The sequence below is a fragment of the Equus caballus genome, chromosome 7, assembly GCF_041296265.1.
Source record: "Equus caballus isolate H_3958 breed thoroughbred chromosome 7, TB-T2T, whole genome shotgun sequence".
NCBI lineage: Eukaryota > Metazoa > Chordata > Mammalia > Perissodactyla > Equidae > Equus > Equus caballus.
The window spans coordinates 59,091,114-59,115,928 of record NC_091690.1 but is presented as its reverse complement, the minus strand read 5'-3'; the positions used below and the strand labels follow the sequence as shown (position 1 = coordinate 59,115,928).

The 24,815-nt window shown below is 37.2% G+C and overlaps 2 protein-coding genes across 6 annotated transcripts in view; both read left to right on the top strand.

Annotated features, from left to right (window-relative positions):
- FOLH1 (folate hydrolase 1) overlaps positions 1 to 12,892 on the top strand; it is a 52,547-nt gene extending 39,655 nt beyond the window's left edge. For all 4 annotated transcript variants that reach the window (XM_001489017.7, XM_070273221.1, XM_070273222.1 and 1 more), the window contains 6 exons: positions 668 to 759; positions 2,667 to 2,757; positions 5,626 to 5,890; positions 6,162 to 6,243; positions 9,766 to 9,858; positions 11,410 to 12,892. In XM_001489017.7, the coding sequence (XP_001489067.1) occupies positions 668 to 759; positions 2,667 to 2,757; positions 5,626 to 5,890; positions 6,162 to 6,243; positions 9,766 to 9,858; positions 11,410 to 11,599 (813 nt within the window). In that variant the 3' untranslated portion in view covers positions 11,600 to 12,892. The remainder of the gene's footprint in view (positions 1 to 667; positions 760 to 2,666; positions 2,758 to 5,625; positions 5,891 to 6,161; positions 6,244 to 9,765; positions 9,859 to 11,409) is intronic.
- A 3,784-nt stretch (positions 12,893 to 16,676) lies between these two features.
- LOC100060102 (tripartite motif-containing protein 64) lies at positions 16,677 to 23,879 on the top strand. 2 transcript variants are annotated; one of them, XM_070273224.1, is made up of 7 exons: positions 16,677 to 16,734; positions 18,286 to 18,700; positions 19,274 to 19,369; positions 20,055 to 20,285; positions 21,049 to 21,071; positions 22,019 to 22,116; positions 23,170 to 23,879. In XM_070273224.1, the coding sequence occupies exons 2-7, from the start codon at positions 18,290 to 18,292 to the stop codon at positions 23,649 to 23,651; spliced, it is 1,341 nt and encodes a 446-aa protein (XP_070129325.1). In that variant the 5' UTR covers positions 16,677 to 16,734; positions 18,286 to 18,289; the 3' UTR covers positions 23,652 to 23,879. The 2 variants fall into 2 exon arrangements, with proteins under 2 accessions (XP_070129325.1, XP_023501356.2); XM_023645588.2 differs by having other exon boundaries at positions 16,677 to 18,700.
- Positions 23,880 to 24,815: the final 936 nt, after the last annotated feature.

Sequence of the window (24,815 nt, the reverse complement as noted above, 5' to 3'; positions counted from 1 at the left end):
CCACTGTGCCACAGGGCCAGCCCCTTGCTAAATGTTTTTGGCATAACATCTAATGCTCTGAGTCTAGAATTCAATAATAGATCATATTTTGCTCTCTTAGTTTTCTCATTTGTAAAACCAGAAAATATATTGAAAACCCAGTGTTTAGCACAATTACAATAAATACACAACTAATTAAATAAAATATTAATGCATTTTTTATTATGTATTATTTAATGACTTTGGCAACCTTACTGGCAAGAAGCAATATTAAAAGAAATATCTTCCCTTAACCAGCTTGCTTCTCTTCATTTTGTTTTTTATGAGAGGAGGAGAAATATATGTTTTTGAGAGGAGCCTCCCTCAATTTAGAAAAAAAGGCCAAAAAAATCTTATTATATGACCCATTCATCTGAATACGACATCTTGGTGGTAATTTGGTGTAGCCTTCTTTTCTCTACACTCCATGTATTTTTAATAATAGCTACACTTATACATAATAACATGAGCATTTTCCTGTGTTGTCAGAAACATTATTGTAATTCTTACTGACTGCTAACGTGTGAGTTGCATCCCTTGGTTTGCTGAATATAGTTTAGCTATTCATTTCCTGGTTAATGGACATTTGCATTTAAAGATATCTGATTTATAAGTATTCTCTCTCTCTCTTTTTTTTTAACTTGTGTAGCTCCAAAGCCCTGATGACGGCTTTGAAGGCAAATCTCTTTATGAGAGCTGGAATGAGAAAAGTCCTTCACCGGAGCTCAGCGGCGTGCCCAGGTAAACGGACAAATGTAACTTTCTGCTGAATTCAGTATGGGATTGTGTTGAAAATAAAAGGGTATTTTCTTTCAATCATTAATAATAAGCATTTAATTTCTCAAAACTCTCTAACATCTGATAAAGGAAAGGCAATGTATTACTATATGCTTTGAAGTTAAATTTGTAGGCCATCAAAAAATCGTTCTCTTTTGGGGCCAGCCCTGTGGCTGAGTGGTTAAAGTTCTGCGTGCTCTGCTTTGGCGGCCCAGGTTCATGGGTTCAGATCCTGGGTGCGGATCTGCTCCACTCACCTGCCATCCTGTGGAGGTGTCGCACCTACAAAGTGGAGGAATATTGGCATGGATGTTAGCTCAGGGCTAATCTTCCTCAAGCAAAAAAAAAAACAAAAACAAGAGGAGGATTAGTAACGAATGTTAGCTCAGGGTAAATCTTCCTCATGAAAAAAAAGTTCTCTTTTGAATAGGAAATAAATGCACATGGTACATAAGTCAAAGGTTATAATGGTGGAAAGTAATTCCCCCTCACATTTCTGACCCTAGTCACTATATAAATTTTCTTTTTTTCTGAACATCATACAGTTAACAAATATTTTGCTTACTTAAGAAAAATACAGACATCATTTCAGTATTGGTTTTATCTTCACAAGCTAGGGAAGAGAAATAAATATCTCGGTAATCTGAGATTATAGGTGTCAACAGTATGAATAATTTAAATTTTTAAGGATAGGATTTGCATCTGAATTATGTGAAAAAGTTTTGCTTCTTTTAACTTTCTTGTGTACAACAAATATAGATGAGAAAGTAAGTTAATGAAGGAAAATATTTTCCAGCTTCATAAATCTTTTAAAAAAGGTCACATATAATTGTGATATTGTGATTTATAATAAGAAATATATATTTCATCTCCATCCCCATTTCTGGCATGGAGCCTCTAAAATTCTTGGAATTTTCCAGAGTGAGGAGAACAGTAATGGTGTTTCTTGCTTTGTGAATGAGGTGACTTTTGGATGCACCTAAGGATGGGAGCTGGTTGCCAGGACAACCAACCAGGTGATTAGAGGGTTGGAACTTTCAGTCCCACCCTGAACCTCCAGGGAGGGGAGAAGGCCTGAGTGTTGAATCAGTTGCCAATGGCCACTGATTTAATTGATCAAAACTCTGTAATGACGCCTCCATAAAACCCCAAAAGGACAGGGTTCAGAGAGCTTCCAGGTTGGCGAACACATGGAGAGGCAGGGAGAGCAGCTGGCACACCTGGAGTGAGCATGGAAGCTCTGCTCCCTTTCTCCATACCTTGCCCTGTGCATCTCTTCCATCGGGCTGTTCCTGAGTTATATCCTTGTATAATGAACCGGTGGCCTAGTAAGGAAAATATCCCTCTGAGTTCTGTGAACTGCTCTAGCAGGTTAATCAAACCCAAGGAGGGGGTTGTGAAAACCTCTGCTTTATAACCAGTTGGTCAGAAGCACAGATGACACTCTTGTGATTGGCTTCTGGCGATAAGGGTGGCAGTCTTGTAGGATTGGACCCTTGACCTGTCAAATTTGACACTGTCTCCAGGTAAATAGTGTCAGAATTGAGTTGAACTGTAGGACATGCAACTGGTGTTCCAGAGAACTGCTTGTTGTTATTGTGGGGAAATACCTCCCACCCCACCCCACCCCAGAATGTTGCATTTGGGTCCAGGAACCCAAAGAACAATGGTCACCTCTACCCAAAATAATCTTAAGGAAGTAGATATTTTGTGATCAGAATTGATATTCCTTCAATTTTTTTTTGCTGCTTGTCTAAGATGATACATCTAAAAGTTAAATATTTATAGTAGTAAGAATGGAGTTTAGTTTATCTTTAATCTGTACTCAGTGAAGAAATTACTCAAATAATCCTCTATTTTATCCCTAAAAGGATTAGCAAGTTGGGATCCGGTAATGATTTTGAGGTGTTCTTCCAAAGGCTTGGAATTGCTTCAGGCAGAGCACGGTATACCAAAAATTGGGTAAGTCTATCAGTAAGTTCGTCAAGATTATTTATAAATATATTTTAGCTGAACAAATAATTCTGAATAAAAAAATGTGGCTTCAGCAGTAGAGGAATGCAGGAACTTGAAACAGAGGGGAGAAGTCTCAAGGGGTGAGGTGGTGCTGCTACGACATGGGAGGGTTCCTGCATCTGGAGTCCTGAGCCTGATAACTTGAATTTCCGTGTATTCCCTTAAACTTATTTTCTGTTCCATTTGGTGACATTGCATTCACCCAGTTACTTAAGCTAGAAATGTAAGAATTGTCTTGACTCCTCTCTACCCATTGTCATTCAAAATTAATCAGTATCAAGACCTGCAAATGTTTGGATTTTTCTCTCATTATATCTCCAGTCGTTAGATATGAAAGTTACAATAACAGATGACACAACAAACAATGGACACCTACACAGGACGTGATTCTTTTCCTCTTGTTGTTGCTGATGGTGATAATGACAATTTTATGGTTTTTATTTTTATCAAAGTAACATAGGTACATGGTTCATAAAATGTCATGTGGTTCTGTTTATAGTGAAAAACAGTGGTCCCTTTTCCCACTTCTATGCTTGTCCCACCCCTGATTCTGTTCAGCAGATTAAAATTCTTTCAACTTGTAATTGGTTTCTTCTGATATCTGTCTGCCTGTTTATAAATAATATGCTTATGCTGCTATTTCTTTGTTTTGCATTTTTATGTCGTATCCATCTACTTCTTACCAGGGAAGAGGCATTCGGTTCTGTTAAATAGCTTCTTCTCCCAACTCTCAAATACCTTCCCTCATCGCATTTTCTCAGTATGTGGTTGTTCTATGCTTGTTGATTAGAACACCTTTTTTTTCCTCCGTGTATATGTAACTAATTCACCCCAAACTCTAAGTATACTCAAACACATCAGGTGATCTGGCAGATTTCATTTTCCCCTTTATGGGGTGTCTGGATTCTCTGGTTGTTCTCTCTGCCTGTGGCACAGCTCTTGCCTGTGAAGTTTGCCTTTACTGAGAAATCTGAGCCAACCTTCATTTCTCTCCTGTTTGGGATCTTCTGTTTTCTGGATTTTGTGTCTTCCTTTTTCTTGTTTACTCTCTACTTTTTCGGGGCTGCATCCTTCAGGAACTTCTTGAGAAGAATGAAGGAAAGCTAAAGACTTTGCATGTCTGAAAATGTCATTTGCACTACACACAATGCTCTGATAGTTTGGTGAGGCACAAAATTGTGGTTGAAAATCTTGTACCCTCAGAATTTTGAACTCATTTCTTTGTTATCTTTCAGCTTTCAGTATTGCTGTTGAGAAATTTAATTCCTGATCCCTTGTCTCTTTTTTTTTAAAGAAAGATTTTAGTATCTTCTCTTTATGACCATGTTGTCCCTGGTGTACACTTGAGCCTTAGCCATTTTTTCATACATGACTGGCCACAAAGTAGGCCCTTTGTTCTGGAAACCTGTATTATGCAGTTGGAAGAAATATTTTTTCTTGATTTCTTCCCTCGTTCCTCCTTTTTGAACTATTACTAGTTTGTTTAGCATCTGGGGCTTATTTTCTGATGTGTTTCTCTTTTGTTTTAATCTATGTCTTTTTCTACTTTCTGGAATGTTTTTTCTCAGCTCTGTCATTCTTTTTTCATTAATTGAAATCTTTTTTAAGTTTTCCTCCATTCACTGCAGTACCTCCTTACCCTGGGTTGATTTTGTTTTAGTTTGTGTGCTTTGTCTGTGTGTTTCAAGTTAAAGGCTTTCTTGCGATGCCTGGTCATCTTTGGCAATCTGTTCTATTTAGGAATGAGACCATAAAAAGTTGACTGAAGCCCTGTATGCATGGGTGGCACATGTTATATGGGAAGCTTCATGGGATAGTGATCAAGAATGCCTGTTCTAGTTGCTTCATTGGGAGGCAACCAACATTAAGAATCTGTAGGTCTTTTCTCTTGGACTAATTATTCTCCCCAGACAGGAAATCTTCAATCTCCTACCATTGGGGCAGGAAGTTAGGCAGGATCAGATGGGGGTGGTGATGAGGGTAGATGTTAATATTATCTACATTTTACTTATAAGAAAACTACAGCAAAGAAAAGTTAATAACCTTTGGGTTAATAACCACCTAAAGTTATTTTGTGATAAATCTGGAAGCCTGGATTCAAACTCTGGCAGCTAATTCCAGAGGCCCAGTCTCTTCAACATACCACTATGTAAAGTGTTCTTTTATATCAATAAAAAAAAGTAAGCAGCTAAAAGAATGGGCAAAAGGCATAAATCAGCAATTTATAAGTTTGAAAAGTCCTTCACTCATGCGTTTTTGGGTTTATTCTTGGTTTCTTATATCTGAGCATTCCTTCTCTTTCCTTTGTGAGATTTTGGATCACTACTGAGCCCCTCTCTGCTCAGACTCTTCACTCTTGAGCACACTGCGTGTCAGAAAATTATTCATTCATGGAATTTCAGTCGTTAAACGATTTGCAGCATCGCCCTATGTAACATTGTATAATGTTTATTTATTTGCCTCTAACAATTTTCTGTCTTATATTATTTTTACTCAAATGCAACCTTATCTTGCCTCTGTTTCAGAAACATTTCCACATCTTCTGTATTCTTAAAGGCAAGACTCTTAAGTCTTTCCAAGATAATTTTTGTGATATCATTTAGGTTATATATTCATATTTTTTAATTAGTAAAAATCTTGGTGGGTTTTAATATTATAGTATTAACCCTTTAGTAAGTGGTTTATTGAGGTACTTAAATACTTCCCTGTATTCACTACTGACGAAAACAGTCTTACTAATATTAACAGTAAATACCATACTATGCATTTTATTATAAGCTATGTTATAAGAGATATATTTTATTTCTTTTCTAGGCAACAAACACATTCAGCAGCTATCCGCTGTATCACAGTGTCTATGAAACATATGAATTGGTGGAAAAGTTTTATGATCCCACTTTTAAGTATCACCTTGCTGTGGCCCAGGTTCGAGGAGGGATGGTATTAGAACTAGCCAATTCCATAGTGCTCCCTTTTGACTGTCGAGATTATGCTGTAGTTTTAAGAAAGTATGCTGACAAAATCTACAATATTTCAATGAAGCATCCACAAGAAATGAAAACATACAATGTGTCTTTTGGTATGCTACACTTCTTTCAAAATTAATTATCTCTGTGTTTCTATTGATCTCTAAAATGTAATGACCTACCTTAGGTCCATTTATTATTTATTGCTATTCCATATGATCAAATATTTTGCTTACCTCTGTAGATGCATTTTCCATTTCGTTGATGCTGATCTTGTAATATACAAAATATATATACCGTGTAAAATACAAAAGAGATCATCTGCTTATATTGTTCCCTTTGCTTAAACTATAGAATGATGCCATTACATCATTTCTATTTCAGATTCACTTTTTTCTGCAGTGGAGAATTTTACAGAAATTGCTTCTGAGTTCAGTGAGAGACTCCAAGACTTGGACAAAAACAAGTATGTTCTACATATATAAGTTATGCATACAATAGATAGAATGAAAAAGAAATACTAGTTGACAACTTGGTTGCTGAAATATCTTTGGAAAGTTTTTGCTGCTTTCCGTCTCCACTCTATCACCTCCTCTACAGGGATGCCATAGCTCATTATTTCTGACATTCTGAGTGGCAGCTGTGCTGCTGAGAAATGCCGGTGCCTCCTTTACTACCAACTGATTAGTTAGAAAATGCCCACCTCAGCACTGAAGGTCCTCCGCTGTGTGACCCCAGCTTTTTCCAGTTTTATCTCTTGTTTGTTCAGCATCTGTACATCATACTTCAATGAGACTCTCTTATTCCAGAACGCACCTTCTTTCTCTCTCATTTTAATGTCATTACTCCCCAAAAAGTTCCACATTTCCACTCCCACCTGGCAGAATTCTATTTATCCAGAAAAGAAAATATTGTAAAGTCATTATTTTTTTCAAATCTTAAGCCTTTAGGATTAATTCTGTGTGAAATCACAAAAGTAAAGCATAATTTGAACAAAATTTTAAGATAGGAAAAAATAATATGAGAATATTAGAGAAAATTTTTTAAAAAATAGAATTTTAGGATGAACATGTGCTGTATATTGAACATTATGAAGATAAAATATCAAAACCTTGGAGACTATTAAAAAGAAAACCACAGGCCCAAAATGGCATCACTTGTGCTAAAGCTCATGAGTCCAAACCTAGACTTAAAGCTGATCTCACGGCAGTTTCAACTTCTCCTAGAAATGTCTCAATGGACCAGTCTGGAATTTTCTGGTCAAGCACCAGTAAGGTGATCTGTCACATGGGCCCTCTCCATGCCCCGGAAGAAGAAAAGCAGTCTGCATGATAAAGACCCCTACCTTTCTAGGAGAAGTCCTGGCCTAAAAATAATCCTTTCTCTTCTAATAGCTCCCTTGCCCCACCCTTCTTCCTATAAAAACCTTCCATCATCAGTAGAGGCCCTTCTACTTGCTCGATGGGATGCTGCCTAATTCAGGAGATAGGGATGTATTCGTAATGATGGATACATCAAAAATCGATGAGGAGGGGGCCGGCCCCATGGCCAAGTGGTTAAGTTCGCTTGCTCCCCTTCAGCGGCCCAGGGGTTCTTCGAATCCTGGGTCTAGACATGGCACAGCTCTTCAAGCCATGCTGAGGAGGCATCCCACATGCTACAACTAGAAGGACCCACAACTGAAAATACGCAACTATGTACCTGGGGGCTTTGGGGTGAAAAAGGAAAAATAAAATCTTTAAAAAAAAAAATCAATGGGGAAAGAAAGGTATTCAACAATAATATTGTAGAAGCTCTTTTAGCAACTGATAAAATGAATTCAGAATCTCACTTCACATTATATGCAAATGTAAGCAACAAGTGTGGAAGAATTCTTCCATAAAAAAATTGGAATCTCTTGGAAGTGAGATTCCAAGTTTAGAAGCAACAGGGAAATGATAATGCAATCATTATGAGAGTATTAAAGTGGTTAATAATATGCAAACTAATAATCAAAACCAAAGATTAAAGACTGGGAAACATCTTTTCCAGAAAAATATGGGCAAGTGGTAATATAAACATTATAGAAATATTTTTTGAAAATTGATGAGAAAATCCAAAAGAACGAAGTTGGAAATATTGGCAGTGGACAAGATAAAGAATTCAAAAGGAAGATACCACCTGTACAGAAAGAGATAGAAAAAACATTCAGATTCACTAATTCAAAACTACAAATGAAAATAATGTTAAACTATTTTCATACTGGTAAATAAGTGAAAAGCAATAAGGTATATTGGAGTATACATGGTGAAGCCATTTGGTTTAAAACTAATTCAGCCTGACCTTGTTTTTTAAAAGGGCCTGTCCTGGCCTGTTGAGCAAGATTGTACATCTGCTTTAACATTTACAATGTCCCAACCACAAGAATTATGCCTTTAAAGGTAGGGATGTAACTTCCGCCCATGTCAGCATTTCTTTAAGGATAAACATGCCTTCCTGGAAATTAAGGATTAATTACCAGCCTTCTGTGCTTACCTTGTGACCACTGACCTGCTGCCCACTGATCTGCTGTGCCAGCTAAGCATCTTGTGACAGTTGTACAAGGGACATTCCAATCAGATGTGATGTATGCGCCTTGTTCCAAGACCATATGTAACCACTCTGTACACCCCACTTCTTTGGTGCCCTTCCTTCCTTGGAGAAGGAAGGCCCCAGGCTAGTCCTCAGGTTTGGCTCATAATAAACTCACCCCGATTTTGATTCATAGATTGATTATGGATTATTTGTGTCAACAATATCAAGTTAGTAATGATTTAAAACCTGGTTGTACACGTTGCTGCAGGCAGTACACTGAAGTAGATGGTCTCATGTTTTTCTGATGGCATTGTGAATTGTTTTAACCTTTTGAAAAGCATAAATACATATTGCTCAAGTTTTCAAAAGCCATCTGAGTTCTTACACTTTGCCATAGTATTTCCATTTCTTGAATTTTTTTCTTCATGAAAGAGTCTCAAGTTTGGAAGGAAAAAAAAAGGCTTTTCAGAGAAAGATATGAATTATATCAAATAATTCAAAACAATCTTAATACCTATGAAGAGAAAAATTACTAAAAAAGTTGATAGCCACAAATTTGAACACTTTTAAGCATTAAAATTGATGATTATAAAGAAAATATAGTATCTACAATAAAATGTGAAGTAAACAAAAAGGATATAAAATTGTAAATATAGTTTGATTACATTTTATTGAACATAGAATAGAGAAAAACTTACAATAAACCAGTTAGCATAATAATTAGGTTATCCTGAGGTGAATATGGAGATTTCTTTTCTTACACGTTACAATCCTTTCCAAACTTTTTAAGTGGGTAAAAAAATTCAACAGCAATAAATAAATTTTAAGGAGATCCCAAACACCATATAATCTATGAAGCTGATTTTCTATCCTTAAAAAAATGATGTTTCCTCCCTCTGGCAAACTGCCTCATGGCTTGGTGTGGTTTTCTAGGACACTGGGCTTTCACTTCCTTGAGTCTTTCTGTATTTGTCATATCCTCTCTAAATGATAGTTAAGGTACAGTTTGTGTCTCTAAATTACGTTTTCAAATCCCAAAACACCTAGAACAGCACATTGCACATGAGAATGGTAAATTCTAGCTAACATAAATTAAACTGGATGTTGAATTTCTCTACCAAAACTTTGAAATCTGAGGAAGAGATACTTTTTTTAAAAAATTTTTTATTTTTCCTTCTTCTCCCCAAATCCCCCAGTACATAGTTGTGTATTTTAGTTGTGGGTCCTTCTAGTTGTGGCATGTGGGACGCTGCCTCAACATGGCCTAATGAGCGGTGCCATGTCCACGCGCAGGATCCAAACCCTGGGCCACCGAAGCAGAGCTCGTGGACTTAACCACTTGACCATGGGGCCGGCCCCCTGTGCTGAATTTTTAATTTGCTGAGTAGTGTACATGTTTTCATGAAGTGACAACTGTATTCATTTCCTTTTTTAGCCCAATGTTATTGAGAATTATGAATGATCAACTGATGTTTCTGGAACGAGCATTTATTGATCCTCTAGGATTACCAGACAGGCCTTTCTATAGGTAAGGAAAAAATAGGACTCTTTATTATAATATCATTTTTTTAAATTTTTTGTACTGTGGAAAAAATATACTTGGGTTTTAGCAAGCAGATAGAAAATTTCAAAATATACGTAGTAAATGATAAATATATTATTTCTTCCTATAATGTAATATGACTGCTGCCTATCTTTCTTTTTAGTATCTTTTTTTAATTTCTGATTATAAGAGAATACATGTTCCTTGTAGGAAATTTAGAAGAGCCAGGAAGTCACAAGTAGAAAATAAAAATCTTCCCCAATTCTATCAGTCAGATATAAAATCACGTTTATATTTTGGTATATATAATTTTAGCCCCTCTTTCATGTTAAATATATTGGTGTTTATGTATATACATAAGACATAATAAATATATGTATATTAAATACAATATGTATAATATATAATAATATTTATTTACTCATTCCACTACTGTTAACATTTAGGTTTTCTTCTAATTTTTGACAATTGTAATTATTTCTGATAAACACCAGCTGTTCCCAGGTTGAGCTTACTAAGAACTGCAGAATGAAATAGATCATTGACCAGCCAGCAGTGGCTCCATCTTTCTATTTGGAGATTATCAAAGGATGGGAATTGGGAGTGAGGGCATCATCCAAACCGTGACTGATTTGCTAATGGCAGCATGACTGTCCTCTTTCTTTATCTCTTTACTTTGCACCTGTCCTTTCCTTCCAGGGCTATTACATGAACAGGTTTAGAACCTTCAATAAAACAGCACCTTCTGCCTGGGGCATGCTGAACATCACAAAATTGTTTTTAATGATTCTTTATGCTTTAAGTTAGGCATTCTAACATGACTTCTTTTGTTTTTTTTTGCTGAGGGGGATTCGCCCTGAGCTAACATCTGTGCCAATCTTCCTCCATTTTGTACGTGGGTCCTGGCCACTGACAAGTGGTGTAGGTCCTTATGGGGAACTGAACCCAGGCCACCAAAGTGGAACACATCAAACTTAACCATTAGGCCACGAGGCCAGTCCCATGACTTCTTTTTTAAATAGGAGAAAAAACACAATAGTAGGTTGGCTGGTGACAAACAGGACTTTAATAGTCACAGTTGTGCTGCATCCCCAGGGATAGTGGTATATTGAAAAGTCAGCACTTCTTCGCCGTGTGCATTCAGACTGATCACTGAATCTCCCAGGCCTCTATTCCCTCCTCCTTGAAATGCTAATATCAACTGTGTAGAGTTTACTTTTAAGGATTAGAAAATTTACACTTGCATTCTTTAATACCAAGCATGATCCCTAGTGGCGACAAGTTGTTGTGGCTATTGTTATTTTTGTTGCTCTGAATCACTTTAAGTCATCCGTTTAAAGTCAAAATATAATCACTTGACACATATTTCATAGAGTAGTTTTTGAAGATGATTGAACTTGGGAGTTTAGTTGACAAGTGGCTTATTCAAATCATAAAATTAGACTTATGCAATCCAAGAATTGTAGAGTGCTCCTGTTTTTCTTTTGTATATATCATTTGGGCAACTAATAGACAGCAAACTATCTTTATCAACAGGCATATCATCTATGCTCCAAGCAGCCACAACAAGTATGCAGGGGAGTCATTCCCAGGGATCTATGATGCTCTGTTTGATATTGAAAGCAAAGTGGATCCTTCCAAGGCCTGGGAAGAAGTGAAGAGACAGATTTCGATTGCAGCCTTCACCGTGCAGGCTGCAGCAGGGACTCTGAGAGAAGTAGCCTAACAGAGTTCTTCCAAGACCTTGTATTGAATTGGTGTCGTATATCACTCAGAAAGAATCGTGATGGATGTATTGATAAGCTAAAAAATAAAGTTGTATGTATGTATATGTATATCTTAGCATTCTTTTTTCTTCTTATGAATCAAAAAAGACAGACGGATGATTTTTATTCTCTTATTATAGAAGCTTATTCTGAAGTTAAACTCAGTGTTAAAATTAAGGAGACCAGCCTAATATTTTAAAATTCTTATGTGGCATTGTAAGAGAATCAAGTCTAATTCAGCACTTCCAAACCTACTCCTGTCATGCACACATGAAAACGTTAGTTTGTTATAGAACACACGGGAAAACGCACAGGGCCGCTCCTAACTAGAGGCCTTAGGCCCTACCTAGCGACCCAGGGCTGACAGGATCACTATCTTAGCACACTAGTTGGCCAATTCTGGTCTAATCACACTGCAAGTAAATGTAGTCACTCTCTACCATAAGAAATAATTACTCTTTTAAAAATTAGCAAATAATTCATTTATACCAAAAGATATATATAACATATATGTACAGTGAAAAATATAGTTCTACCTAGACTTATATTGGGATTATGTTCTGATAATTCCATCGTAAATTGAAAATATCGTTGAGTGAAAAATGCATTTAATACACCTAAGCTACCGAACATTTTAGCTTAGCCTTGCCTACCTGAAATATGCTCAGAACACTTACATTAGCCTACAGTTGGGCAAAATCATCTAACACAAAGCCTGTTAATGAAGTGTTGAATATCTCATGTAATTTATTGAATACTGTACTGAAAGTGACAAACAGAATGATTGGGAGTGTATCAGTCGTTTACCCTTGTGAGCTGTGGCTGACTGGGCTCACTGCCACTGTCCAGCATCACGAGAGAGTATCGGACCACAGATCACTAGGCTGGGAAAAGATCAAAATTCAAAATTTGAAATATAGTTTCTATTGGATCCATATTGCTTTCACACCATCATAAAGTTGAAAAATTGTAAGTTGAATTATCGTAAGTCGGGGACCATCTGTAATAAAGAAATGAACATTTGTAACCCTCCCCCAATAACCAGATTAATAAAGGATCTTTACCGGTATCTTTGGGTCCCCCATGTAATGCTGACCATGTGTCTTCCTCTTCTTCCAGAAATCCTCACTGTCTTGAATTTTATGGTAATTTTTTCTGTTATTTATAATTTTACCACCCATGGCTTATCCCTGAAGTGTTTTTGGCTTTGTGTATTTTTCGAAATTTTTATAAATAAAATTATACCATGTGTATTTTTCTAGGACTTGATTTTTCCACTCCCCTTTGAAGGTCTGTCTGTGTATCATTAAAATCTAATTTATGTTGAATACAAAAATATATTTGTTTTAATCAAATAAATATAAAATATTTATAATGTAATCAAATAATTTCAATTCAATTCAATTTCTGTTCAACCCAAAATATATTTAAATGCCAAAATAAATTCCAGATGAAATGAAGAGTGGAATATGAAGAATACAACCATAAAATCAGAAGGCAATAAGGGTGCGGTTTAATAAGTCCAGATAAATTAGGACCTACTAAACCTAAAAATTAGAAAAATCACAAAGTAAATGATCTACAAACAAAATGAAAACAGTGTACTGGAAAAAATATTTGCAATGAATACAACAAAGTGTTTTCATAACTAACTTAAAGGTTCTTTTAAATGAATAAGTTGAAAATTAATAATTGATCTCCACCTACCTCACTTATGTGTGTGTGTGTGTTCAGGTTAGGGGGAAAAAAAACAAAAGCAATAAGGACAAGGACACAAAAACGAAAACAAGCCACAAAGTACATTACGAAAATTCCTACTGTTAAAACCTTTACCCTTCTTGAAGTTCAGCCACAGTCTTAAGATAAAAATAAATCTATTGCTCAGGAAAAGCACAAAAACAGAGCAATATAGTGGCAAGTTTAGATGCAGAGGTGAAAAGATTGTTAAATGAGAGTAAATTATGAGGATGTGAGGAGCAGATCACAGAGAAAAGTTAATCTCTATAACGTATGGAGCCAGAGTTGAAAGGACCCCTATGCTAAGTAGATGCCTCTCAGTCTGACTCATCAGTTTTGAATGGTTCTTGGTGGTTCTTGCGTTTCATAGTTATAGGAGGGTTATACAGTGCTTTTGAGAAGTTCGTTAGCCCCCTACAAACTTTAGACCTATAAATTCATTGTGCTTGGTGATTTGGGATTTTTTTCTAAGTCACCATGATTAATTTGTGCTTTAGAATACTGACCTAGTGATACGAAGCCTTTTTACGGTTTCGTACCCATAACTCAGTCCATCGTCTTTCAAACTCTTCTTTGTTTTGTGAAATATTTTTAACTTTAAAAAAGTTCACAAACAGAAAAAGCAGTTCTTTATAATAAAACATATACAAACCAAGTGTTTATAAACTTCTCAATCTAAAGCACAATTTTCTGACAGAATTCAGTTTTTTGTTTACATCAGAAAATATTTTTCATTGCCTTATAAGAAAAAGTTCTCCACTTAAAAAAATACTCATGATCAGTGACAAATAAAAACGGCAAGCAATAGGATATATTGGAGAATATGAGGAAGCCATTTGGTATAAACCTAATTCAGCCTGACCTTGTCTTTCCAAAAGGGCCTGACCATGGCCCTTGAGCATGCATTGTATATCTGCTTTAGAGATTCCCTATGGCAAGAGCAAAGTCCCTTGAGATAAAGGTGCAACTTCCCTCCCCCTCCCAACGTTGGCGTCTCCTTAAGGATTAAGCATCTTTCCTTAGGCTAGAAACTGATTGCTGCGCTCACCTGTGACCACCCAGCTCGAGACAATAGACTTGCCTCCTGCTACACCCACCAAGATAGCAGACCCACTGCGTGCTGTGTCCATCAAGTGGTGTGCAGACAGGGCAATCTTGTGACTATTGTGGGAAGGACATTTCAATCATATGTGAAACACCTTGTTTGGGGGTATATAACCACTCTGTGTACCCCACTTCTTCAGTGCCCTTTCTTCCTTCAGGAAGAAAGGCCCCGGGCCATGGTCCTCAGGCTCAGAATAAACTAACCCAAATTTTCATTTACAGATTGGTTATGGATTATTTTCATCAACAATCAGCATAGAGTATTCAGGTGGAACACAGAGGATTTTTAGGGCAGTGAAACTACTCTGTATGGTACTAATCTGTATGATTATAATGATAAATACATTTCATTATAAATTTATCCAAATGCACAGAATGTACAACACCAAGAGTAAACTCTAAGGTAAACTATGGACTCTGGGTGATTATGTGTCATTGTAGGTTCAACAATTATAACAAATATACCTCTCTGGTTGGGAAGTAGATACAGGGGTAGGCTACGCATGCATGGGGACAGGGGTATGCTGGAAATCTCTGTAACTTCCCCTTAATTTTGCTGTGAACATCAAACTGCTCTAAAAAGTAAAGTGTATTTTAAAAAACACTCATGCAAAATGTCCTATTGTAGTTAATATATTTAAGGTTTAGAATGAAGGGTCATTGAAAGGAAAACATGAAGTCACCTTGTGTGGGCTAACCTCAGATAACGGCCTTAGACAAACTGATCTAATTAACTATGGCCAGCAGGTAGTCACAGGTGGTTCCTTAAACAGATTAGGCAATTATGTAAATCCAATCTAAATGATTTGAACTTGTGTTTACAGCTATGCTAATCTAATCTTCTGTTAAGAGTGTAGTACAGTATCTTAAGAAAAGTGTCTGGTCTTGGAAATTCTACAAAAGAGCTGAAGAGTAAAACACAGTCCTCCACGTTATCCAGAAAATAAAGACCCTCACTGGTGGTCATTAGGATGCCAGTTTACAGCCGTCAGTGAGTCCTGTCTTATAGAGCAATTAGCCTGGCTAACTTCGACAACTTTTCCACTAAAAGTATCATCATGATGATGTGGGCTTGGTGAGTCAAGGAGTTGAAAGAAAGATTTCTTGGACTCTCAAGATCTAGCAGTAGTGCTCTTTTATTCAGAGAATAGCATGGGGACAGGACCCATGGGCAGTAAAGAGCTGCAGGCATGGGTTAAGGGTAGGGATGAATTTATTTATTTATTTATTTATTTATTTATTTATTTCTTGAGGAAGATTAGCCCTGAGCTAACTGCTGCCAATCCTCCTCATTTTGCTGAGGAAAACTGGCCCTACCCTTACACTGTATCATATTAACATAAATACATACATTGATATATATTTTATATGTGTACACATTTATATATAAAGTATTTGGTTTAAAATTATTCCCCAAGATATATGAGTCTAAAAAACAGACTTTATTTTTACATAAAGAAGACATTACAAAAGTCATAAAATATTGAAGGCAAGAAAAAAACTAGCATTGGTTATTTCACCATTTGTTATATATACAATTGTTTAAAAACACAATTGAGTGTCTAGGTGCACATTTTTTAGTGAGAAAGTTACACGGTGCAGATTCATTGGGTATTCCATTTAATGTTTTATTTTTGGACATTACCAGATAAACAATGGCTAGAGACTTAATTAGCAATTATAAATTTAAAAAGTAGAATAAGAAATTTTAAAAATTGTTAGATTAATGCTTGTAGAATGAAAAACATTTAAAAAACTAATTGCTTCAGGGGCCGGCCCAATGGCACAGCAGTTAAGTTTGCATGTTTGGCTTCTCAGCAGCCGGGGTTCACCAGTTCGGATCCTGGGTGCGGACATGTCACCACTTGGCAAGCCGTGCTGTGGTAGGCGTCCCACGTATAAAGAAGAGGAAGATGGGCATGGATGCTAGCTCAGGGCCAGTCTTCCTCAACAAAAAGAGGAGGATTGGCAGTAGTTAGCTCAGGGCTAATCTTCCTCAAAAAACAAAAACAAACAAACAAACAAATAGTAATTGCTTCAGTTAAAATGTCTTCTTGATTAACTTGTGCAAGGTCTACTTTCCTGCATCTTACCCCAAAACAAGTCTAAGTTCTGTCAGAGTGTGACCCCCAAGTGTTTTCTATACGCTATAAACCTAATCAGCCATTTTTATACCTTTCTGTGTAACCCAATCAGCCATTTCCTGTTCCTTTTGGAGATAGTAGCCAATCGCAAGAAGGAGGTGTGGCCTTAGGTGAGTCTAACCATTTAAAAAAGCTCATTTGTCCAGGGACTACTTCTTCTCCAGGGTAGACTGAATTTGTAGCTGCCAGGCTTCAGAGGGCACAGAATTCCCACTGACTCTGAGATCCACAGATCTTCCAGTCCTTCCAGAGGTGTGACCACTCATAGGAGACTCCAGTGAGTATGGAATTATAGCAAATGTCTTCATGCCTACCTTCTCTTATACACTTTACCCCTTGGCCTGCTTGGGCCTCATCCAAGCAAACGAGTAGCTTTCCTGGTAATTTAAAACGACATCAATATTTAAAATATCTGTAACTAGAATATTTGTAATATATTGATATTTATTACATTAAGTCATTTGATTATTATTATTCTGTCACCTTATGTGTAACTAGGTCTTTTAGGTCTTAAAAGAGATTTCTGCAGTTTTATGCAATTGTGGAACCAAGACAGCACCTAAAATGTTCAACATAATGTATTCATGTGATAGTCTCTATACACATCAACAAAGAAGTTAAATGTGTTAATTAATTAGAAAAACCTTGTTGTAAAGATCCTATTTGCTATCTCTTTAAAAAAGCCTTCAGTCTGCAGGTCAGATTTGAAAAGTGTTCAAAATAGATCCAACCAACTGGTAAAGATGCCCAAGAATGGCATTGGTCATCATGGGGAAATATCAGAAGTAAAGATGAATCAGTTATGCTCCCATTAACTGCATCCTTTGCTTTTCTAGTGTAGACAGGAAATCCCAGTGTATATTCTCATTTTTTTTGTTTTAATAAACAACTGATTAATTGTTGCTAATTATCACCGTAGCTTGAGCATTCACTAGCTCAAAGTGTGAAGCTGTTCTCATGGTCTGAACTGTCTCTGGAAAAAATCATTTTCCTGAACTAGAAATAACAAAAAATTTTTACATTTTATTTCATGAAAGCAGGAGTTTTGTTATTAACCATAGAAGCAGAAATTCAACTGTTTAAAGTTGCAGGAGTTCAAAGTTGAAGCCAATACTGATTAAGTTAAACAAGCTTAGATTAAACCTAATCAATTTTATTTGTCTTTAGAATTAAGTACTTCTGTCAGTTTGGAGTCAGGATGCCTAGACCGTTACCATAGAGACCAAGTATATGCATGTGTGTGTTACAGGCATGGAGTCACGGAGAGAGAGAGAGATTGAGATTCTGTATGGGCTTCTGGACCAATCAGCTAATAAAAGAATAAAAAGAAACTCTAGAATTGTCTTAACTTTTAACCTCTGCTCCAGCCTTTAAGCTTGTCCAAGTGATTTAGATATGATTGACAAAATTGTTTATTTTAAACAAAAAGGATGGCGATGAATCTCTTGTCTCATTTTCTCCTACCTTTGTACCGTAGCATAAACCCAACCTGTCTATATTCACCATGTCTAGGTTTGTACCCGGGGTAAGTGAACAAGGAGACTAGCTGGGGTTCAAGCAGACAAGACTTTGTCCAAAGGTGCTTTTTTCTTTTCCTCTTTAGGGCAGAAGAATGACTTTCTCTCTCTTCTTTTTTAATTAATTTAATTTTCAATTTTTAGAAACATGGATTCAGACACCTTGCAAGCCTTCCAGAATGAACTCATCTGCTCCATCTGTTTGACCTACTTCGTAGACCCCGTCACCATAGACTGTGGGCACAGCTTTTGCAGTCCCTGCTTGTGCCTCTGCTGGGAGGAAGCCCAAACTCCACTGTGCTGCCCTGAGTGCAGGGGAATATCAGAGAAGCCAGAGTTCAGAACCAATATTGTACTCAAGAGGCTGGCTTCCCTTGCCAGACAGGCCCAAGCTGCCCACGTCAACAGCTCTGAGGAGCAGATATGTGTGGCGCACAGAGAAGCAAAGGGGCTCTTCTGTGAGGTTGACAAGAACCTGCTCTGTGGGTCGTGCTCTGAAGCCCCAGAGCATGAGGCTCACAGCCACAGTCCAGTACAATGGGCTGCTGAGGAATACAGGGTAGGTGATGCCTCTAAAGTAATTTGAAATCTAGAGGCTTCTAAATTAGAGAGAAAGATGAGGATGATGATAATGAAATTGATGCCAATGGAGATGGTGGAGGTGGTGATTTTTCAATGTAAATCCCAAGACATAAGTATATCCTTTCAATGTTGTTTACCAGTTTTGACACTATAATGATAGCTGTGCTGAGCCTTTACCAAGGGAGTTTCCGTAGGAACATTGTCGAAATGTGTGGAATTGGTGCAATTGTGAGGCAAGCGGCTAGCACCAGGAACATTGGCTTCTGATGCAAGCTTGACACCTTCAGTCAGGTTATGTAAAAGTCTGAATGCCAATTTCTCAGGAAGTGGAATATATTATGTGTAGTGCAACACCAACTCTCTATTATATGTTTCTGTTACCTCTGATATGCCAAATATTAGAATCAAATTAGATTAAGGTGAAAAAACCTGACCATCCCATTCTAACTCAAGATTGTTGTTTTGTCAGCTGCTACCTTTTTCTGTAAATAAAGAGATGAAGTGTTCAATGTCATCATCTATGTTGCTAAAGCTCACGGTTATTTTGCAGGAGAAACTTCTAAAGAGAATGGGCTCTTTATGGAAAATGACTCAAGAAATACAAAACAATCTGAATCAAGAAGCTAGCAAAACCCAGATATTAGAGGTAAGAATGAAAATGTTGTGTTTTCATGCCGATTGACACAATGGTGGCTTAGACTTTTAGCTAAGTTCAAGTTACCAGTTAAAGGATAGTGGTTTCTTCCCAGGAAAAAATAGTGATTTTAAATGATATGTCAGTAATCACAAATATACCGGTCAATACAAGCTGGTACAAAGAATGCTAATATATCAGCTATCCAGGGTATGAAAGTCTTAATCCAACTTTGAAGGTTTGGATAAACCTTCTCAGATACTGAGTGTGAGACAACACTGCACTAAGTTTGGCTGTGAAGGAGAGGAGAGGAATAGAGTGTACCTAGAGGAAAGATAGAAAACTTAAAAAAATTTGTATAATATGGTGTACACCTAAATATTTTTAAATATGTAGAAAAATCAGGCAAAGGAGCAAGAGAGAAAGAAGATTCAGGTAAGAGAGGAAATAGTTGATGGAGCATGACAAGGAGAGAGTCTGAGACCCTTTAGAGGGCTTGATTTAAACAGGCAAAGAGGTTGGGTACATAGAGAAAGGACGGGCAGAAAGGACTAGCAGATATTCAAGAAGCTTTGAGGTGTGAGGCAGAAAGTTTACCAAGTACTTTCCTGATGATGCTAAGGAAATAATATTTGAAGTTTGAAGATTTCTGTTGAGAGTGTGGATATGTAATCTTTTTAATCCGCTATCTCTGCAGGTCTATGTAGCCTTAAGGAAAGTGATGATCAAAGTTCAATATCATAAGATGCATCTATTTCTCCATGAGGAGGAGCAGCTCCATCTGGACACACTGGAGAAAGAAGCAGAGGAGATTTTCCAGCAACTCAAGGAAAGTGAACTCAGAATAACCCAAGAGAAAGAACGCCTGAAAGAAATGTACAGAGACCTGACTGAGACGTGCCACAAGCCTAACGTGGAGCTGCTCCAGGTGAGAAGGAAGGATCCATCCTCAGAGACAGGAATCCTTTTCTGGACAATGTTGCCGTGACATTGAAATGTTACCTGCATACACCATTCCCCTTAGCTAAGTGATAATGCTCCTTGACTCCTATCATTACGTTTGTCCAATCACTTATTTCCTCATATGTTGGTAATCTCTGGGAGACTTTTACTTTTTGGCAGCTAGCATAGGACAAAATTATTTCAGTATAATCAGGAGTACAATCCACACAGACAGATTATCCCAAATCAGCAAAACTCTGTGACCAGAGGAAGGTTAACTTTGTTGGGGTAATTCTCAATTTGTGTTCTCCTCATCCATTGCCATTCTGAGTTATCTCAAACAAAATCAACTTGCTGAAGATGCTGAGGTTTTGCACCTTGCCCAGGCAAACTTTGTAGAATCTGGTAATCAATTTGCATGTACGCTATAGTTATTTTTTCATACAGTTCTCTGTTTTGCTTTAATTGTTATCATAAATGGTCAGATCTCTCCTTGGGAATAAGACTGGGCAATGAGTGACATTGGAAGCCTAGATCTTGTTGCATCGCTACACAGCCTCTTCCTGCTCTCCTTTCTTCCTTGATGCATTCTGTTTTAGTTTAGGTTCTGTTATTAAGATAGCCTCTGATTGTTCCTTAGAGGGGAATAAGAAAAAGGATATTATTAAAAAACAAACAAGAATACTGGAGAAGATGCAAAAGTTCAGAACTATCACAATTAATATTATCTTTATGTTTTTTCCTTGCAGGACGTAGGAAATGTACTGGAAAGGTGAGTTTACAGTAATGATTTCTGATTTCTGAGAAAGTTGTTCTCTTGTTGGTGAAGTGAACGTATGTTTTGAGATATTAACATCATCATCCTCTGTGGCTATTTTCAATTTTGTTTCAAAAGAGGCCCCAAGGCCTTCTCATCTTTGGTCTCAGAAGCTTCCTTCTTATGTGGCTGAATTCAAATATACCATCTGACATTCTGGGTTTTGTTTCACCCACTCCCTCCTGTCCCCTCTAGTCTCACCACAAATAAACCTTACTGAAGGGGTTTTTCTAAGGTATCACAGAGGAGGCATCTACCTGGAGAGTTATAAGGTGTAAAAGATGAGAAAGAGGGAGATTCATTAAAAATGGGAAAAGTGAGATGTGATTTTGTTCCCAGGAGTAGCCATAACGCAGCCTGTTCCATCATGGCATGCCCCAACTCTAGGCAGGACCTCAGAAGGAATGGCTTCCTGGTGACTGCTGGGAAGTTAGACCCCCAGGAGCAGGGCTGCCAGGCTAGAATTGAATTCTCTTGCTTGGCAGAAAAGAGCAAAGCTATCTGGCTCAGTGGACTCTTCCTTTTTAGACACTGAGTGTATCATTAGTGACTGTTGCGGACTGAAGTCCCAAAGGTTTTGCCTGAATTTTCTGCTCTCTCTAAGATACCAAGGATCTTTGCATTACCTGAAGTGGAGTAGAGGGAGGGAATGATCCTTAATAATTTTAGCGATGGAATAATATTTGAGAAGAATGGGAAGTTGGAATTTGATATGATTTAAATTCAGGAAAAAAGTAAGGTAACATTTCTTATATCCCCAAGACTGTCGAATATAATGTATACCCAATTAACCAAAAATGGGAGAATTCTGATCAAATACCTTGAATTAAAAACCGCCTCTTTTGTAACGGTTGTGTGATTAATCTTTGGCCTGGAAGTGTAACTGATGCCATTCTTTGTAGGACTGAATTGGCGCAGATGCAAAAGCCTCAACCCGTGAACCCAGAACTCACTTCATTGCGCATCACTGGAATCCTGGACATGCTGAACAGCTTCAGAGGTGAGAGTCAGCCCTGTGGCAATCAGGCCTCAATTTCTTAAGTGGTTCTTGAGAATCAGACTTCTTCCACTTTAATCTTTTTTTTCTGACATGAAAGTAGTACATGACTTTCCATTTTTCTCCCTGTAGAGTCATATTACAATGATCAAGACTGAACTTCGCCACTTGGAGTTTACTGAAAATGCAAAGTAAGATACATATTTTTAGTTACATCTGACTCAGGCAGAGCAAGAGAAGAGCAATCAGGTTGGTCTGGTGCTTATGAAGAGACAGAATCTTTAGTTGTCAGAGCAGTAATCAATATTGTATGTTTATTCAGTTTACTCCACTTTTGAAAGTTTATTACAAGTACGTTTAGAATATTTATTTTAAAAAATCAGAAAGTTTTGACAAAAAAGACCAAAATTGTCATAAGCAGAATAATTTTAAGGCTATTAGATCAATCTCAAAACAACTGAAAGGCAAGGATTTGTGAACATGGCCCAATCACATTAGGCCCATACTGGAGAGCGAGTCTAGACAGGAAAGGGCTGAAACTGGGATTAGACTGAATCTGGGATCTGAACAGATAATATAAAGCCGGAACAGTCTTTTAAGAAACTTCTAAACTATGCATATGAGGATTTCCATCAAATTTTTTGACATTTGAAAATGTAACAGGTACAGCTTATAAGCCAATAAATACGCACATAATAGCCAAGTGCTGTCTATTTATTAAATCGTATTGAAGACAAACAACATGAGAAAAGTCTTCTACATTAAAGAAAAGTTTTAGGCAGGTCTTGAAATAAACTATCCAGAGATTGACATGAAATCACTGCTTTAAACAGTTCATGATATGTTTGGATTTTCTTTTCTTTTTCTGTATGATTTGAAGGAATTTTGTGTGCTGTTGGGGTTAGTAATAACCCTTGCACTTCAGAGATGAGGTAGTATGAACTCTTTTTAACTTTATTGGAGGAGGGGCAAATAAAGACTCATTGTGTAGAGAGCCTCTGCCCCTCTGGACAAGGAAATCCCATTCGCTCACCTGATTTTTGCCTCTTTCTGTAGTGGACAACGTTCTGAATCAGGAAACGACCAGTCACTATATGAGCCTTTCTGAGGATGCGATTTTTGGAGACGACCATCATGGCGGGTCCAGAGAGCCCCAGAGGGCGGAGAGTTTTGCGGCATGGGGAGCTCAGGCCTTCACCTCTGGGAGGCATTACTGGGAGGTGGATGTGACACACTCCTCAAGTTGGATTCTGGGAGTCTGTAAAGATTCCTTGACAAGCAATAGCAATATTATTGACGCTGAGGAAACATTTCTTCTATTTTCTTTCAAGATGAACAATCATTACGGTCTCTCCACCAACTCACGGCTGTTAATTCAGTATGTGAAAAGGCCTCTGGGTAGGATTGGAGTGTTTCTGGATTATGACAATGGCACTGTGAGTTTCTATGATGTTTGCAATGGTTCCCTCATATATAGCTTCCTCCCTTCCTCCTTCTCTTCCCCTCTGAAGCCTTTCCTTTGCTTTGGTTCCCACTAAGTCAGATTTCACAACCGTTTATCTGATGAACTTGTATGTGTGAGGAAACTCCTGTCCTGAAACCTTTTCACATGAGGCAACCAGACCGTTTTGGAGTACATTGTAACTTAAGGGAACATAATTATTGTATGTTTATGAAATGACATAACCATGTTGAATGTATAAATTTGTTTACTAAACTTTCTTTTAATAAAAATTGTTTATTATGGAGCATTTCCTAGAATATAATGAATGGCTTTTTCTTCTTTTTTTAGTAACAATTTTATTAAGAAAGAAGGTACATACCATAAAAGTCACCTCTTTAAAGTATATAATTTGGTGGTTTTTAGTAAGATCCAAAGAGTTGTGCATATCATAACAATTGAATTCCAGTATACTTCCATTACCCCCCCCAGGAAACCAATACCCATTAACATTTACTCCCCATTCACGCTCCCCATCCCTAACTCTTAATCTTTCAGTCTTTATGGCTTTATCTTAGTTATTATTATATACATTTCATATAAATGGAATCACACAATGTGTGGGTTTTTGTGTCTGTTTTTTTTTTCACTTAGCATAATGTTCACTCACATTGTAAGCAATGCATTTGACTTGCATATTTGACCCAGACTGGGGGTAGAATAAAGTGGTGTATATCTCAGCTTAGTTAAATGACAGAAATGGTGCTTAGCTTTCTTTTCAAGTCTGACCTAGGTGAGTAGATCCAAGTGTCTGACAGATTTATCATTTCTCTGAACCCTAGTCATTCATCACATCTCAGCCCAAACAATAGGTTTTCATGGAACTCTTCCCTGACTCCACAGACCAGGTTACTTCCTCTGATTACACATTCTCTGTATGTATTGTACTATCTCATCATAATATTCAACAAACTTTCATGAAATTGGTAGATACTTATTACTACTAGACTGAAAATTCTAAGAGAGTAAGGACTGTATTTGTCTTATTTACTACTATATTCCCACTCTCCGATGCAGTCCTTAGAACAAAATAGACAATAAATATAAAGTGAATGAATGAATAAATAAATGAAAGAGTTAATATAAACAATTATTCCAGCATTGATAAAGTTTCCCCAAATGCACCTAACATAACAAGACAGAAAATATTAATGGATGATGTCAACAAAAGACAAGAAATAGATTGATTTCCAGATTCACA